The sequence below is a fragment of the Elgaria multicarinata genome, chromosome 16, assembly GCF_023053635.1.
Source record: "Elgaria multicarinata webbii isolate HBS135686 ecotype San Diego chromosome 16, rElgMul1.1.pri, whole genome shotgun sequence".
NCBI lineage: Eukaryota > Metazoa > Chordata > Lepidosauria > Squamata > Anguidae > Elgaria > Elgaria multicarinata.
The window spans coordinates 8,509,443-8,529,403 of NC_086186.1; the positions used below are offsets into that span (position 1 = coordinate 8,509,443).

General features: G+C 38.1%; 1 protein-coding gene across 6 annotated transcripts in view; it reads right to left on the reverse strand.

Moving 5' to 3' along the window:
• TCF12 (transcription factor 12) overlaps positions 1-19,961 on the reverse strand; it is a 126,399-nt gene that overhangs the window by 35,079 nt on the left and 71,359 nt on the right. Inside the window, exon 1 of one of the 6 annotated variants that reach the window (XM_063142832.1) lies at positions 9,990-10,346. The exons of 4 other annotated variants lie outside the window; for them this stretch is intronic. In XM_063142832.1, the coding sequence (XP_062998902.1) occupies positions 9,990-10,058 (69 nt within the window). In that variant the 5' untranslated portion in view covers positions 10,059-10,346. Of the gene's footprint in view, positions 1-9,989; positions 10,347-19,961 lie in introns of those variants that run through there. One more of the 6 variants, XM_063142833.1, reaches the window with a different exon arrangement.

Here is a 19,961-nt window from a genome sequence, read left to right on the forward strand (position 1 = left end):
AATAAGAAGAGCCACAGCAGAGCACAGAAAGCAGACGTGGAGATGAATGTTGATTAATGTGTTAAAACAGACAGTGACAAAGTACCCAGCTTAAAAACTTTGCTGGAATGATACTCAACAGTCCTTGCAAGGAAGCCTGATGCTCAGCTCTTCTGCCAATTTAGATAGTTAATATTCAGTACAAGGAGATCCTGAAAAGGAGAATTATCTGCAACAAGCTTGTGACAGCAATATGTTTTTTATAGACCACTGGCATAATAAAAAGTGTAAGAAAAGTCTCTTCAAACAGGACCAGAAGCGTTCCAGTGCATGGACACAACTTTATATAGTTTTGCAGTGTTCCGGTATCTTAAGTATAGCTTGCAAAAACATAGCTGCAGTGATATCAAGCTGCACTTCTTCCAGTCTGGATTTTGAAGATCAAAGAATTCTTGCGGCAAAACACAACTGATGTGGTCTCAAAGACTTCATTAGCTCCAGATGTGGGGAAATTCCTGCCAATTCCACAAAAAGAGCAACTTTTCCTTTGTTATAGTCAGAACCACCCACAAATTAAAACCAGGTCTCTTAAGTCATCTGATCACCTGCAGATGACTGTCAGGGTTCCCATCCCCTTCCCTGGTTAATCACAGGTTTTATTTTTTGTTACTGCAAACAAAAATGTAAAAGCACAAGGGGAGAAAAGGATTACTAAAATGGTGAGATTAGGCAGCCTATGAGTAACTAGATCCATGCTTAGCATTACAACTTGACAAAGAAGATAGTTTAGAACTTAAATATGTGCCAAGCTAGGTAACTTTGCCTATACAGCAACAAGCCATCATCAAAGTTTTTTGATCACTGTTTGATCAAAAAATTGAGGTTCAGTAAGAAGTCTGACAATTTAAGAAATCAATTTAAGGTGGGGCTTCATAACCACGTGCAGAAGATACATGAACAGTTGATGTGGAGGTGCCAGATAGCAAGACCATTCTGAAGTGAACAATCAGCTTGAATTAGAGGTCTAATAACCCTCATTATTGGTGGGGAATAACCGTGGGCCCTATGATGTTATCTAGGTATTTCGCCAACAGAATCCTCCAGTGGATCTAAGGGAATTCAGCTGTTCTCTCCAGTCACTAAACTGAGAAAAATGGGATGCCTAGTCATTTCTCCGCTTTTTCTCCTTTTTGCCTTAACGCAAAAAGCCTATAGGGTTGAAAATGATGTCTTATTAACATACAACTGAAACAACCTCAGTTACTGCCTTTGTTATTCAACCAGCATTTCCCTCTGCCATCTTATGAAAGTGGGCTTCAGTTCAGAGCTTCCCATCTGCCACAGTTACAAGAAAACTTCCACCATTTTACATATTTTCTAATCCAAACAACGTATGTTTGTTTAGACTTCTAACATATCTAATCTCAGCTCTATCTACCTGCTCTACTATTTCTAAAATCTCCCAACTCTCCACAGAAAAAAATGAACTATGAAGTTCGTACACCTTGCTCACATTTTTTTAAAACACAGAAAGAATATCCTGAGCGAAAGATTGGATATCCTGAGAGAAATATTGGATTGAAGTTAAAATGGAATGAAACAGACTCCAGGATAGTAAAGAATCGTGCTAAACCAAAGACCTCTCTATTAGGACAGGTGATGAGAGTGTAAGAGGCATGCTCAAGACTGAATGCTACTTCCACAGTAAGTACACCTTTCAATCCCTTTAGCCACCACTTTCACAGTTTGCCGTCAAGTGACGTGGAGTAGGCCTAGTCATGACAGTAGATAATATACAAGGAAATTGACAAGGCGTCTGTACTACTGGAGACTGTACACAGAGAATAGGCAAATCTGAGCACTTACAAAGGACCAGGGGGAAATAATAGTTAAATAATACGAATTATTTAACTGTTGCTTCTGAATTTGCTCAAGTTCAGAAGCAACAGGGGGAGGGGGGAGATATAGGAAAAATTATTAACTCATTTGTATACTTTTGAAGTAAACCCCCCCCCACACACACACAAAGGGTTGCAAATGGAAAAACTGTGCAGAAAGGGCAGCTGGGAAAGTTTCCCTCTCTAGGTATGAGGATACTGGAGGGGCTATGTGCAGGAAGCGGGAGGGAGGACTAAGAGGGAAATAAGCCACAGCAAGCTGCAGACTGTCTGTCGGAAATAATGTGGGTTAGTAAGCAACCAACCAACTTATGGTGGCTTATACTCAACATGGCTTATCATGACGTGCAAACTGGTCCAGAGTTATCAACCAAATACAGCATAGGTGCTGCCATGCATTAAAATGCATTCAAGTTTGTTTCGGAACAGAAGCCAATGCATCGAGAAGCTTTCCAACAATTGTACTCACATCAATATAGACAACTTTTGTGGTATATGCACATGACGATGTACATATGCATTTATTTAAAGTATTTATAGCCCGCTTTCCAGCTTGAAAGAAGCACATTTTCCTCCATGTGGATGATCTCCAAATGGGAAATACACCATATGTGAAGCAGGTCTGCGTATATTGAGAGTATGTCTATATTCCTATATGTAGTCTGTATGCAAGCCCCTAAATGACATTTGTTGCTGTGTACAATGGAGGATCCAGATAACTGCAACTCACCCCAATCCCCTCCAGTGTGTTCGCTCTGCCCTGCCATATGTCCACATGTTGAATAGTTCCACATGTTTGCATAGAGAGTCCACACATGCAGAGCACAATCTCCCAAAGGGTTTATACGTTGTCAGTTGTAGGCATAGCTCCTTATGCAATCATGCTATTCGTGGCAAGGCTAGTTTTATTTATTTATTTACAATATTTATATACCTCTCCCCATTCAGAATTTCGGAGCAGTGGACAAAATAAAATAGAATAAAAATAGAATAAAAGTACATTTAAAAGAAACAAGGGAAAGGGTGGTAGAACAAGATAGTATGACCCCAATCCCCCACCACACAACCCTGAAATCTAATGAAAAGGCATTTTCAACAACTACTTAACAGTTTGGGGACTTCCTTGTCTGGGGGAAAACCAAGCAGGAAAATCTTCCAGAAGAAATGCAAAATCATCTTCGCCAAGTACACACACCAAGCCTATTGATGAACAGGGAGTCTTAAAAGGGCAGCTTGCCACTGAAGGGTTTTGCTTACCTATAAAAATTGTAAACTTGGGAAGAGTGGTCCCCTTATTGAAGACTAATCTTTTATCCCCTTCCATGGCTGTGTACAAGGCTCTAGACTTACACAGCTAAAAAGAATCCTTGATGTCTGTGGCATTAGCAGGAAAGGCCGGCAAAAAAGGACATTTCTCATACTGCCACAAACAATATTTAAGTCTTCATCCAACAGCCTGAACTAGTCCACATTTTTGTTTAAACAATGCTGACCAGACTAAACGTATGACGAGGTGGCACATAAACACTGCTGCATGTGCACAACTCCATTTTCCCTCCTGGATCCACAATCCAGCATGGATGCTAAGCCCAGTGGTCACAGGCCCTGCCCACTGCCTCGTCTGAGCAGAAAATGCCATGAGCACAAAAATACCCAGAAATGCATATTTCCTGCTGAGAGAAGAAAATAGCAAAACTCGGCAAGTGCATAACTCATGAAGACAATTGCAATGACCAGAAGAATACACACCATCTGTAGTTGCTCCCAATACACATTGTTTTAATTGGTTTAATTTTGTTTTAACTGATTGTGGTTCTGCACACTGTAAACCGCTCTGTAAAATGAAATGTGTTACACAAATACACTAAATAAATTGGCGCTTAACAAGCAAGTAAAATATATCTAAAGAACAACTAAGTTTTATGACTTGTGCTCCAATACACTACAAGGTTGTTTGTGTTGCTGCATTTAAATTAATACTTCAAAATATTTTATTACTAGTTGTATTGTTTTGTGTGCATCTTTTAAAAAAAATCTTAGAAAAGGGGAACATTATCAAGGTGTCTAAAATTATGCATGGTTTAGAGAACACGGAGAAACAGACCTTCCCTCCCTCTTTTAAAACCAGAATCCAGGATGAGGCAATGAAGTTGAGTGGTGGGAGATTCAGGACAGATAAAAGGAAGTATTTCTTCACACAGTGCATAGGAATTGGCTATCACAATTGTTGTACCACAAATTCCTATGTAAAAGCTGTGGAATTTGCTACCACACGGTGTGACAATGGCCATTAAGTTAGATGGCTTTAAAAAAGAAATGGAAAGTTCATGAAGGATATGGATACTATTTGGACGGCTATATGCTATTCTCTCCATAATTGGAGGCAGCATGGGCTGCTACCTCTTTCTCTTTCTTAAGAAATGCCAAAGGGCATTTGGTTGGCCACTGTGAGAACTGGACTAGAGAGGCCAAGTTGGTCTTACCCAACATGTTCCACCTTATGTTCTTACCTGATGAAGTGGACTAGTCCACAAAAGCTTCTGCTCTAATAAATGTGCCTCTTTGTTGTTTTTGCTGCAGTGCCCTTCTGGAAATTGACACACTATACTGCCTTTGTCAAAGGCCACAAAACCAAGTTTTAATTTCAGCTTTTGCATATACATCCTTTTCCTTGGGGAAAAAATTTAAATCTAAATGGAGAAAATACCAAGCCTGATTTTGTAACTGGCACCATAGCATTAAGAATTCAGTAATATTTCAACTTTATGAACTGGAAAAGTCCTTTAAGCATGCAATGCAGTAAATATTTGGAAAAGAAAATATAATCAAGTACATTATTTGCAAATAAATTAAATAAATAATAAAATCCACAGATAGAAATAATAAATATGGAGAAAAGGGATATTGTGCAATCTTATTTCTTTTCATGCTTAAAATAGAGAACGTTCCCTGAAATGGTCAGTTCTAAAATACTGAACAATGGATAAGCAAAGTTTTAAAGAAAGGAAAACCAAAGAGAAAGACCCCCAAAATCTGCTTCAGGTCTTTCCATGCTGGAGAAGGGAGAGGAAGAGGGAGGGAGAGAAGACATTATCCACCCCTTTGGAAGAAGGAGCCCACCAGGCAAACTTTTGAGAGCTTAAAAGCAGGCAAGGAGGACTCATCAGTGAATGCAACCAGTATTTTTGCTCTCAAACACCACCTTAGATCTTGAATGAATCCAGGAAAACTGAATGAGCTATCCTGATGTCTACTGACCTCAGACAAAATTATGAAGCCCAGAGAAAATGCAAGTGAATGAATGCCACACCAGGGAAGCTGTTATTTTTTCTGCAGTCCTAAGGGAAAGTCAAAGCCTACTGCAGCCCACCTAAAAAGAGGGAGCATGACTCTGCTCTCTTCCCCATCCCTCAGTTCAGTAAGGGCAGGGGGTCTCAAGGCTGTGTTGTTGCAGCTGCAGACAGTGTCATAGTATACTTGAAAGGGTGCAATGGGTCTTTCTGACAGTCCTGGGCTAAGCCAGTACAAGCTTAATTCCATGGAAAAGACAAACAACAGTTTGGATGTTTGTGACTCCTCTCAGTCGATCATAGGCTTCCTGCAGAATGAGAGATTCTTAAATGGACATGGTTTAGGAATGTTTTGAAGAGGAAAATTGGGTAAGCAGCAAATTAATCCAAAACTAACTTCCCTTTATTGCCCCTTCAACATGTACGAAGATGTTAATCTACCAACTGCACCATACTTTAAAAAAGAAAACAAAAGTGTCTTTGTGTCCATGGCATTCACAGTACCATTCAATAAAATGTATTGTTTGCATGAAAAGCTCCCAGAGGGGTATGTTCAGTTTTAAGAAATAACATTTCAATGTGGACACGGTTAATTCAGAGCCTAATAACCCTCAACATGGATGCTATTTCAGAAAAATGAACAGCGGAATTTGACAAGAGTTCATAGAAATAATGAGGGTAATCCTATCCCATGAAATCATCTTTACAAGCAACAAAAAATAAAGCAGCAAAAAAATAAACATCTACTGTGTAAAGCCCAGCAAATGAAATAATTGTATATCATGTAATCTGATATCACTAACAAATCAGGATATCCATTAACAAGTACACACAAGTACACACACACAGCAAGTCTCAAAATGGACAATCTCTCATAATTTCTCTAGAAAGCTTCTTAGAAGGGAGTACATAAAAAAAAAATCAGCTTTATCATTTTGTAAGAGGCCAGCAGAGTAAATTATCCAAATCAGCAATATCTACATATTCTCTAATCAGATTAAAAGGTTGGCAAAGTGAGATCTCTGAAGCAGACATAGAAATATTTTCCCAGACTATTTCAATATCATACCTAAAGACATAGGGCTGGGGAGAATACTAATGTTGAACTGCGGTTATTGGGTGGCCTATAAGTGTAAAAAATAAATAAGACTGATGCTACAAGCAAGTCTACTTATGGAGATTGCTGGACAGCTACATGTGAGTCTTGACTTACAAATGTTCATTTTGATCTCAAGTGAGCCAAGGACAACAACTGATAGAGAAGCCATGTTGGGAAGATCATATCTCGGTTTAATAAGACATGCTGTCAAATTGTTCTTTTGCCCCATCGACGGAACCCCTTCACTCCCCTCTTTGCATGAACTGTGATTAAATGAGGAAGCCTCTAATTAACAATAGTTTCCTGTTTTTATGTCTGAAACAGGGAACTATGTTTACCAGTTCTGAAACAAGACAGGATTTTAAACTAACTTCAAACTGCAGTTTAAGGTCTTGGCTTGTTCCAAAGCTAGTAACCATAGTTTCTTGGTTCAGAGGTAGTAATGATGGGTAATTCTTTGCTTAATTGTGGCTCATGTGAAGGTAGAAGTGAAAGGACCTTATGCACAGTCAAAAGACTCAAATCCTATCTTAGTATATTATGCCAAGATAGGATTGAACGAACTGAGTGAAACAGTATCCTTAACTGTATATTAACACAAGAACATGAGACTATAGCAACATATCCAATACTGATAAAAGTGCAGAAAAGTATTTTCTGGAGGCAGAAATATTGTACTGCAATCATATTTTACTGCTGTAAAATTTGCAAACAAAAAATCAACATAGAGATTAATTTATCCCCCCCTTATTTCCTCCTGCAAGGAATTATAAGAGAATAGGGTATATTCAAGACTGTGAGACATCCAGTGATGTAATATGTTATTCAATCCAAAATTGCATGTTGTTTTCTGCTTTCCCCCCTTCATACTGATAACTTTTAGAAAACTGATACATTTTAAATGAAAACATACATTACATTAGCTCAAAGAAGTAGGCAAAAGTTGTGCCATTTTTTTATGAAAGGGATAGTGTTTCTTATTTTGGGAACTTTTTATCCTCAAATTTTCAAGTCCTTACAATCATTTTACTATGATAAAAGTAGCTGCTCAAGAGCTTATCCTTGACAAAGAGATCTAAAAGTACTTAGTAATAAAGGTCCAGTTTACTATCAGCAGAGAAAGCGTTAGGTTTTTCCTAAACTATTCAACTCTAAAAATCAACAGCTATGGACATATTCAACACAGACCCAGGGCACGTTTCTACCTAAACTTCAGTTATTTAATTGGGAAGTAGAAATAAGAGATACACCCCACAGGGTTGTTTCGAAGGCAACAGAAAAAGACAGCCTGTAATAAAATGGAATTATTTTCTAGTCTCTAAACTACAAGACATTCTCTCCAGAATATCAACAGGTTATAAGACTGCATATGAAGGCCGTTTTTAATCAGTCCTTTAAAAATAACTCATGCCAGCTTCTTACTTCACACACACACACAATTCAACGCACGCTATGGCAGTATTTCACCTACAGCCTTTTCTTTCTCAAAATTACTTCTTGCTCCATGTTAACATTGTAAGGCTTTAATCTTTTATGGCTTAATGGAAGAGGAGTTGAATTTGTTAAATATCCATCTGCTGCAAAATGTTAAAAGGTATAGTTATTGCATTCTAACCAACAACATCTGATTTTTACTTTCTTACTAGGCAAACTTATTTGAGCAACTGCCTCTTTTGTCTTATTATCCAGAGATAATTGGAAGAATCCCTTTCAGCTCTGCTCTCCCATTGCCTCTACAAATTAACTTGCTAACCTCTTGTCCTCCTTTAAAGATCAAAGGGACCAGGTCAAGGAATGTAGCAGATATGAACGGTGCCTTAGCACAGGTTCCCAAAAGCCCTCTGTAGCATTTCCCAACTCAGCTGCCACCACATAAACGTTCAGTTCATCACTATACAGCAGAATTAGCCAATACTTAACAATATATTAAACCCTTATATTGAAAGTTCTGAAACACAAAATCAGACTCCATCAACTACTAATTTGTCAAAAGCTACAAATAAGGTGGGTGGACAGAATTAGCCTAACATTCTTAGGAGCAGATCATCTGTTCTAGGCGCTCGCCTATATATCCTGCGCATCAATGCAACATTACACCTTAGGACAAAGTTCTGAATCATGGCAGAAGAAAAGGCAGCCATTAAGCAAGCCAACATTTCCCACCTATGAACATAAATATGAGAGGTCCATACATCAGAATGATGTTATATTTCTCTTACAACCCCAGGATTTTTTTAGTTACTCCATGAAGTCTGAATGTTGAAGTGGCACAACGTGTAAGTGGCACCAGGATGTGGAATTGTCATACAATTTTCTAACTCTTCAAGTTCATGAAAGTCACCCCTGGACCATAACAAACAGATGCTATCAATTCTCCAACCTTGCCTCTCTACGCTACCAGCACTTCCTTCCATTACAAGTCTGGAAATACTCAATAAGATTAAAGCTTTCCCCTTCACTGTAGAACAAAGAGGAAGGTTCTGTGTCGGAGAGAGAATAAAATCAATACTCCGTAAAAGCCATACTAGCATTGCTTTAGGAGAAGGACAGACTTCATTTTACTTTACTCTCACATAAGCTTCATTTCAGCTTAGGAGGAGACTTAAAGGGAAACAATTTCACATTTCAAGGATTTTGGTTTTCTTTGGTGAACACTCCTACAGAGAAAAAGCAAGAGGGCGATTCAGCAATCCACTTCTACTCATGCAATGCTACACAAGTTGGGCTAAAACATCTTAAAATATTAAAAGTTGATCCCACAACTCAATTCTACAGAATTTAATACCTTGGTCTGCTCATCAATGACTGTGAAACATGAGGCAATACTTTGAGAGTAGCAGAAGTAGAACTTAGGAATGCCTTAACATTTGTTGAATTTTTTTTACTGTTACTTAAGATAATTTGGCAATGTAGCAAGTTAGTAAAATCCTAAATAAGAGAAAAGGTAAAATACTGTGCATACTGAGCAACATCCATTATATGACACAACACACAATTGAATTTGGTTTCTGCAATAACCAACAGAGTTTTCAACATTATCATATCCAGAAAATAAGCTTACAGTTCCTATGAAATGTTTCTGTGTACATTATGTAACGATTGTACAGACAAAAAAATCAAATTCACACCATAATACTTCTCAAACCTTAACAAGAACAACCTGCTTTAGAACTTTATGCCTCTGAATGGACGGAGATTTAAAAACATGTGTAACCTATTCCTAGTAAAAAGGCTATGGAAAATATTTTAGAATAAATAGGAACTATATGAATCATATTAAATAGATTCAGAACGCTTCTACACACACATACACGTATGTTGAAAGCAGAAGGTGCTGCAGTAAGGAAGTCTCCAAACCTCAGAGTCCAAACAGGAAACACCAGCCATATGGACTGGCTGCTTTCTGAAACACTCCCAGAGAGCCGGGGACTTTGCTTTCTAAACCAAGGAATTGGGATAGTTTTCAGCTTTCCATCACACAAAAAGGAAATAACCGTCACATTTTCAAACATAGTGCTAAATAACATCCTTGAGTCAACAGAGTCAAAGATCATGTTAAACATTATGTGAAAAGGTAAATGCACTAAATGAAATTTTTTAGTCTAACTATTCAACTCTATGCCAGTACATCTAGCTGTTAGACCAGCCCAGAGACTACAAACAGCATTTTTAGTTATACTAGAGACTTTGGGAACTATCAGAACAAAAGAAAATCTTCCTTACCGTTTTCCCGTTGTAGTAATACATCAAAGATGTGCTGCTCATTCCAGGTACAGGGTACGCACAATACATGTTTTGTTCTGAACACAACACAGCCTGCAGTCAAAGTGCACAGCTTCCCTCCAAGACATCAATTCACCCAATGAAACACAGCAATTCTTCAGACCGATGCAATCACACATGGATGTAGTCGGAACGAATTTATGCAAAATAGGACGGAACCATTTCATACAGGAAAATAGGGTTATGTATGTATGCCTTAGGATCTAGCTGCTAAAAAAAAAATCTTTCGTATTCATTCCTGTGCTGCTTTTTAGTCGCAATGCAAACAAGGTTTCTATTTACATTTCAGTCAAAGGACATTAGTTTGCAGCTTCAGTCATAGCAAAAAGCTTTTTTGTTCTAGAGCTGAAAAGCCTGTAAAGGAACTAGTGCTAAATCCTTAGCTAGTTAATCCTTTTGTTTTAATTAAATGAGAGCACTTGTGGCAAGAGAGACCTAACTTCGTGCACCTCTAGACATGCTTCCATCTGGCTCTCTCTAAAGCCGCTTCCAACTTTCAGAAATACGCCACTCGCAGGCTAGAAATGCTGAATCACATGTGAGGAGGAGGAGGACCTAAATGGCTAATCGCTTCCTAGACTAAAAAGCACTAAGACCTTGTGCCTGCTAGAGCCCAAGTTCTTTTTACCTAAGAGGATATTGTGTCTCCTTTCAAAGAGTGGCTGGGAGGAGGAGGGGATATTGTGTTTCATATACTGTATTGAATAGTGTATTGAAACCGTTCTGAACATATTTTAAGATAGGAAAATAGTTTATAATTCATGTTGAAATTGAAAGTCATCACATTTGGACTAAGGTTTTCCTGTCTGTTTTAAAGATATTTTCCAGCTCATTTTTACAAAATGTATACTTTGTATGCACAGCACTAATATGTCTGTTATTTGTAAGCCTGCTCATTCCTTTTCTATCTCCTCTGAATTACGCCTTTCAGAACTTAATATTTCATTTTCATGCAAACACCCTTGTGATTGTGAATTGGAATTTCAGAGTTTTATTATTAATTCAATGAGTGATCTAGTTATTTTTATTTATTTTTATTTTAGAACAACAAATTCCCAAGGCAGCTTATGAAGAATTAAAAGTTTGGAAACTTAACAAGAATGATGTAGTGAACAATAAGAATGGAAAGTCTAAATATGATAAATAACAACCCTCTTAGGTAGAATCTCCAATTTATAGAAAAAAAGATTTATGTAGCCACTGCTCTTAAGATACCATTCTGGGGAATTTACATTCATATTAGCTGTCAAACTCATTAAAAAGTTCACTGTGTCTTGTTTCCAGAACAGATGAACTAAAAAAAAAGACGTTAAAAATGGAACAAAAAATTACTTGAAGAATTAACAATTACTTGAAGAATTATGGCCAAACCCATAAAATTACAGTGTGGAACTTCTGCAAGTGCTGCAAGGAACCCATTCTACAAACAAAAATATTACATTTAGAATGACTTCCATCACTGAAGAAGTAAAGAAAGAATGCAGACTGTATGAAACATGAATGAAATTTAGACAAACGCAATCTTATTTCCTGAAATCTGTTGATTACCCCTTCCTCAGCTGCTTTGCCTTTATATGTTCTATTAAAAAAAATCCCCTCCATCACTCCTAAAATACCTGCTACATCAAAGAGTATCTTAGAATAGATAAAACTGTGGGGTGGGGTGAGCTCCCCAAACCTGATTTCCTTTATTCTTACAGCCACCCCATTAGGCGAGGTAGGTTGTAAAAGCCCAAGGTCCCTCAGTCAGAGTCTTGAAAGTGGGGTCTGCAACAGCTAAATGCAATGCACTTTGCCCACAGCAACACACAATATACTCATGTTCACCTGTATTGTGATGAGATCCATCTGCAATGTAATTAAAATCCCAAAAGATACTATTTTAAAAACCTGATACGATCGGTTGTAACTTAGTTTTGGAATTTCTATTGGCACAAGATGCGGTTGCGAGAATGTCAGTAGGAGTGCAATGATCCGAGTATATCACACCACACTTGTAGCATCTGCATTGGCTACCTATTCATTTTTGGGCTCAATATAAAAGTGTTGACATTAACCTTTAAAACGCTTAATTGCCTAGGATGAAGACTTCTCACAACTGTCACCAAGCAAAAGCCATTCTAGCAGGTTACCTGAACAGCTTCTATCCCAGCTGGTCATTATAAGAACTGCAACCTAAATTTGCCTTTTTCTTCCTCCCTTCCATTCCTTCGTTCCTTGTGTGTCATGTCTTAATTTAGATTATGCTGCTGGCTGTCATGTTACTTATCTTTGGCTAAAGGGCAGAATATTGAGGATTTCAATAAATAACAATCATAATTAAGTATTTTATGCTGTTTCCTTACTCCTGATTGTTTATTTACTCTTTTGATATATTAACTGTACTGTGTTTATTTATTGCTATACTGCCCAATAGCTGAAGCTCTCCAGGCAATGCTATATTTCTTCACCACTTTTGTTACATTTGTAGAAATGAGGAGAAAATACACAAAATTTAAAAAAATAAACAGACTTAAAAGGCCAACATCAAGATAGACAAGTGCAGGCCTGCCAAACAGCTTGCATCTCCTTTGTGCACCAGTAGAAACTGCAAGAATCCACTTCAGTCCCAAACATTCTTGAAGGTTTGATTTATAACAATGCTATTCTTTAAACCTGTGCACTAATGTTTACACTTCAGCAGGCAAGACATATTAATCTATCTTTAGATCTTAACTCAGACTCCCTCTGCAGTTAGCAACTGTTCTAGGATTAAAGTATTATGCAGAAGAATATACCCTATGTCAAAGTATGACAGAATGTTTAAGAACTTCACTTGCAAAAGAAGAACAAATGTAAGAACTTCCATGTGGAAATTAGAGCTCCTGTTCACAGAAAATCTTTTATAGCCAGAGTTGTGTCAGTGATCTGTGCCAAGCTCACAACATTTCTGAAGCCATGACTTCTTGCTGGGGTGTTGACTCAGGAGTAGATAAACTAGCAGAGGGAAGGAACACAGTCTGAACTTAAAACAGAGCCCTTTCCATTCAGACAGTCTTACTTATGAGTAAACACCACAGCCTGCTGTATGACATGGCAGGCTATGGTACTGAGTCAGAAGTAGATTGCCTTGTGGGGAGGGGCTCCTAGCAGCTACTGATCACAAAAAGTGAAACACACAAATGTATTTGCCTCCCAACAGAACATATATTTTTTTGCATTTACAACTTTGAAAATGAAGTTAATCTGAGCAACAGATGCGCTACATTCATATTTTTTGGAAAAGAATATAACTGGATTGGCAACATCCAAATCAAGATAGTTGTTCTTTACCTTTTGTGTACCATATCAAGAACTACTCTTACAATTCAGCTAAATAGAATTAGTCAACCGGAGAGGGTTACAGAGGTCCTGTCCTGTGTTGGAGTAACATTTCTTCACTGTCCTTCCACTGCCTATCAGTACCGGCTGCCAAGCCTTGAGGAATCAACTATGGCAGCCACAGAACTACTCCCTCTTCCAGCAAAAAGATTTATGGCAAGCCAAAATGGTCTACTACAAAATTAAATAGTGATCTAATAGCAGAGGATCAATGATATTGATATTTTCCAAATATATCCCCCTCCCCATAAAAACAGGAGCTGATTGTATTTCATTTTGTTAAACCAGACAGACCAACAAAAATCTGCACTTCAACTACCACTACATTAAATTATACAGATCACTCGTGGGTTGCCACATATCTTCCCTCCTTCACATTCCTCCTTAAAATGTACTTCACATCCCAATAACCCAGACATGCATGATGTAACGAAGGCACAGATCATTTTATTTATTTATTTATTTATTAAATTTATATACTGCCCCATAGCCGAAGCTCTCTGGGCGGTTTACAAAAGTTAAAACAGTGAACATTAAAAAGTATACAAATTTAAAACCATCAAAAATATAAAAACAACAGTGTAAAACAGGACATCTTGGCCAAAACGGCATTCTCTAGGAATCGGCATAATTGGCACACCAGCCTCTGCTGAGAAAAGGAATCTGAGTACCAGTTACTAGGAAAACACAAGCAGGTGGGTAGTTCTTGTGCTCATGTCCTGCGGTGGGTTTCCCATAGGGATATAGCTGGCCACTGTGGGTTTGATCTAGCACAGCTCTTGAGTTCTTATATAAGATCTTTGCCTGCTAAAAGTCTTTATATCTAAACTAGATATCTTAACTGCTCTTAGGGGTACTTTCCAGCATGACGGTCATAGCTTTGTTTGGAGCTCTGTGTTCCATTTTGTTTCTGAAGGGATCTGAGCTAGGGAGCTACAAAAATATGTCTAATTTATTGCATAACAGAGTTGCCTTGCACTAATTGGAGGAGTTTGGGGCAATCTGCTGTGCTTAAAGTATCATGGCCAAAGCTTACTCCTATGCTATGCTTGAGTTGACAGTACTAGCATGCTGTCAAAGGAGGCAGATGAATTTCCTCACCAAATGCACTAAAAGTCTTAAATATGTTTGCCTTTGTCAATACATGGGGATAGTTGTAGAATGGCCCTCTCATTCCAGACTTTACAGAAGACTGGCTTGTGGGCAATATGGATGTGGTGAACGTATATGGGGAAAAGGGGTCTCTGCTGGTTCAGCCCTAAAACTTGTAGTGGTTGGGGTTTTTTTGCTTTCATTTTCTTATCTAGACCCTTTTAATCAACCTTGCATCAATCGCAAACTAAGATACAAAACAGGGTATCAAAGTGAGGGTGCAGTTTTGTCAGTTTCCTGTAGATGGCTGTATAATCTAATCATTCTCCCAAATAGGCATATTTTTAATTCAGTGAATACCCAATGGAGATAAGCAAGCAGCAAGTTTTAAGTAAGCAAAAGGAAGTCTCATTGTGCACATTATACTACTGACCTTTAGAAACCATGGCAATGGGAAGTGCTATGCGTAAATGGCATCCTGAAACTACTGGAAAGCAGGAAGAGAGTCTCCAGTCTTATTTATTTATTTATTTATTATTGCATTTATATCCCACCTTTTTTCCTCCAAAGAACCCAAGGCGGCATGGGTTTCCATGGCAGAGGGGGGACTAGAACCCAGATCTCCTGACACCCAGTCCAGCACTCTAGCCACTACACAGCATTGGTACATGTCATCATCGTGAGTGCATACGCACACAAATGTTAAGACTGCTGGAAGCTGCAGGTGACTGTCAGGTACTGGAAAAGCCACCTAGCACCCTTCCTCTTGCACATCCCAAATTGGCCACGCTTAAGACTTTTTTCAATATTACCACACTCTGCAAACAGTGTGCCCCCTGGAAGCTCTTTGTTTGATGGAAGTCCTGTCAGAAGGGTTCATATCATAGCCTGACACTGGAAAGCTGAGAAGGGAAAGATAGGTTATGCATTTGGGAAACATTTGACTTTTTAAAAGTCTTTAAAACCCTTAATGATCTGGGAGCTGGTTATCTAAAGGTCCGTCTTTGCCAAATGAACCTATTCAAGTTTTAGCATCTTCAAGGGGACAGGAGCAGGCAGAGGAAACATTGGGGCCTGCTCCAGTTGGACTCTTCCCCCCTCCCCACAGGGCAAACTGTCATCTTGGCCCTGTGGGGAAGAAGAAAGAGCATGGGGACAGGAGCAGGCGGAGGAAACATCGCGGCCTGCTCCAGTTGGACTCCCCTCCTTCGGGAGCAGGACAATCCCATCAGCCCTGTTCCCGGTCCACTTAATTTCTCTCTCTCTCTCTCTCCCTCTTCCCTCCTGGACTCCTTTTCCTTGTGTGTCATGTCTTTATTAGATTGTAAGCCTGAGGGCAGGGACTGTCTTTTTTGCTAAGTGTAAGCCGCTCCGAGAGCCTTTTTTGGCTGAAGAGCGGGGTATAAATATGATAAATAAATTAATAATAATAATAATAATAATAATAATAATAATAATAAATTCAACTCAGGTTCTGCTCTCCCATTACATCAGAACTGTTTGGTGGGAACCAGAAAACTGAGGCTTCTCTACAGTAGCGCCAGGACTTTAGACCTCTCTCCCTGAGGCAATCTGTCAAGCCTTAAATGGTTCTTCCTCCTAGGAACTAAATCAGAAGAATCTATCGCAAGGATGGTGGCTAGCTAGTGCCCATAACATTTTCCAACTGTCTGTAACCAACCAGGAAGTGTTCTTCTTTGGGTTCTTCTTCCTCTGAAGCCAGACAAATATAACTGCTTTTGCTCCATTTCCCCTCCCCCTTTCCTCCTAATTCTATCCCATTCTGCCCTCATCATATTCACAATTAATTGAGCTTTCTTTGGACATATAGCCCCGCAATCCTCACCATTATCATTTCCATAGTGCCATCTTCCAGTCCTTATTTTTCCACACCTCTGGTAAAGGTCTTCTTATTTATTTATTTATTTATTTATTTATTTATTTAATTACATTTTTATACCGCCCAATAGCCAAAGCTCTCTTAGACCCACATTTGTTGTTACATGTGTACACATCCGAGTTTGCATTAGTGTGTGAATGAGGACAGGCAGCAATAGGTTGCTCCTTTTTAATATTGTAGAAGCTGTAGCAATTTAGATGCAGAATGATTTTCAGGTTACCTTGATTTACACAGAGGACAAGGGACATACTACTACTGCTCCATTGTCCAATCAAAACAACAACAACAACACCTGCCTAAGCTATCTAAAAGCCACCAGTCATGCTTTTATATTCCACAGTCAGCATCTATCTAGCTAGATCTCTTTTACAGAAGAACTGGTATGGACAGGTGGTTAAAGAATTAAAATAGCATCTGGGAAACCACCAGACTCATTGTTACTGCTTTTAGAATTTGGTTGCTAATTGTACTTGTATGATTGTTCTGTATGTGTATGGTTTTATGATTCGGCTATCTGTACTTGACATTTCGCAAAAGTGCAGGATAATAAGAAGGAGGAGGCGGATATAATAGCAGCATTGGCAACAACCCCTTGGCAACTACTCTCAGCCTACGTTTTTTGTCTGCACACTGGAAATAACAGTTATCTATTTCCCTGGGTAATTGTGTAGGCAAACCATAGAAGGCTGTCCAGCATTGTGTAAGTAGATCTGCTCTATAAAAGGAGTACTTAACAATTTAATAATTGCTAGGATCATCAAGTCTTGCAAATTAGTTCAGTGATAAACATCAAAACAATTTGACCCTGCTATACTCATAAATTCAGTTACAACTTTACATTTGAAACAACTGGAGCCAATGTTTGGGCTTCTGTTTTACGATTATAAAGTAAAAACTCAGCCTGGAGGACACTGGCCGATTCCGTTTTCCTGAAAATAAATTTGGGACCTTTCAAATAGACAATCAAATACAGATTGTCAGATAATCTGCTAAAGCAGATTGTCTAGCATTGTATTATTTATGTAACTACATATTAATCATGCACATATGTAATCATGTACATAAATAATTACTTTTCCTTCAGAGCAACTTAGAATTCTCCAATTGTACCGAACTTTTCACAAACAAAAATGCAAAATAAAATTACGCTTCTGAAAGATTTTACTGCTGTCTCCTGTAAAGAGGTCTATTAGAATCATCTAATAAAAATGTAGTTGTCCATGAAATACAGCTACTGATTATTTTTACATCTCTGCCTTGAAGAGGGTTTGAGACATTTCCCATTCTTTGCTTTGAGCTTGAATTAAGGATACACACTCAAGGCTACCACCATCTCAGCAGAGTTCAAAAGGTGGATTTTTGTAGCATGTATAAATAGAGCAACATCAATAGTTTGGGCTTTATTATTTTGCAAGCATGTCTAAAATTAGAGGGGTGCTATAGGGAACACATTTGTAAAATATCTAAGATGGCTGTGAAGATGGGGCAAAAGTGGGAGGAGCTTGAGCAGAGGGGCAGGCCTAGTGCTGAGCATCACCACTTCTGTGAGGTGTCGGATGCTACCAGGAGGAAAGGTTAAATATGGCGAAAACATGCCAGCACAGCCTCATTTTTTTTTCTCCCATCTTGTATTATTTAAAGTAATTCTGGGCAGGTGTGTCTTCAGTGAGAAAGGTGTCGAGCAGGTATCCATGCCTAAACTGCCTTTTAAAAAGGGAGCCTGAAGAAATGTGATTGCAAGATATGAATTTCTAGGCCTTAGTGACAAATTAAAAGTGAACAACTGTCTAAGTCCGGATGCTATCTGCCCAAGAGTTCTTAAAAAAATAAAATATGAAATTGTTACTCTTGTTCCTATGATAAGCTCCCATACTTGAGTGCTGGAAAGAGCCAATGTAGAGCTCATTTTTAAAAGGTGATCCAGGGGATCCCAGAAATTACAGACTGATTAACTTAGCTGTTCTGGGTAAATTTGTAGAAACATTATTTAAGATAAAATTAAGCATACTGAAGAAAGTCTTGCTGACAAAGAATCAACATGATTTCTGCAAAGGTGAAGTCTCACTAACATTTTCTAGTTCTTTGAATGGCAATAATCATGTAGGTAGGAGTTATCCAATGAGACTGTGGATAATTAAGACTTTATAGTTAAGACTTAAAAAAACTTTCTCAAAAATCCTTCACTGAATATTCGTAATCAAATTTAGCAGTCATGGGATAAAAGGAGAGGTCCTCTTATGGTTCAAGAAATGATTAAAGAATAGGAAGCAGAATGTAGGAATAACTAGAGAGTTCTCATAATTTAGGGATGCAAGTACTGGGGACCTCCAATATTTATATTGGGACTGTTGCTTTTTAGCTTTTTAACTTTGGGGGGGTGGCTAAAACAAAAGGGATTGCCAAGAGCTCCAAAAGGATCTCTCCAAAACTGGCTGAAAAAATGTTCTGGTGCTCAATATAATATCTTAAGAGGAAAAAACTGGACTAACTGCAATTCTATGTAGGTCTACTCAGAATTAAGACACATTGAGTTCAATGGCGCTTACTCCTAGGTAAGTGCTTATTAGGATGACAACCTTAACTTTATGCAAAGATTTCAGAGACAATTTTTAAATTGCTTGTTTCACTTCTCACACAATATTGTAACATTAATCCATGGAATATCTAAAAATATGACTTTTTGGAGGAGCTAGAATTGAACTAAGCGTAAGAAAACATTCTGTATAAACATTTAATGCTTCTCCTGTTCTGTGCCAGTTTGTGGAGTTTTCCTTCCCATTTGATCTCCAGGGGAGTTCTACTTAATTTCCCTTTCCAAAAGTAATCTTAATAGGCTTGATCCATATTTGAGCTAACCTTCAGTACTTGGGTTTAACTCTATTTAGGCATTAGATTCATGCTAGTCACCCACTGATGTATGGGATTATACAGCTGCTTTTGGACTTGTGCACCTGTCCACCAGAAATGGATATATTATATCCCTAACTTATGTGCACATGCAAATTTGGCCACAACTATTCTATGTCTGAGAAACACAAAACAATTTAACATGAGAAATAGCTTGGTTTAATTCCAGATTGTGGAGTTTGATAATAGTGTATTAAATTAAGCCTTCGTTTGGCTTCCTTAATTCTTGTTGTAATCTTGTTTCACTTTCTTCCACGTTCAAGAGCTCAAAAATTTGATCCTGTGCCATATTTAATCTTATCCCACCCTCTCCACCTGCCAGAAATTTGATGTTAATATCAATATTTACTATCTTGGCCAGAGATCATAATAAAACAACGAGCCCAAATTAAAAACAATACCACAAGCTACACCGTTTTTTTAAAGTATAGTATCAGTAAAATGTAATGCATATGGGGACAATATATAGTAGCATTCCTAAAGGTTTCTGTTGTTTATTTGTTTTCCCATCACTGACTTGTTCTTACACCACCACTGCTTTTTTATAAGAAATGAAATGAAGAAAAGAAATGAAGGAAAAACCCACATGTGTCTGTTTATGTATGCATACCACATTAGTAATATTATTTTCTCAGGTGTAACGTGAGACAAAA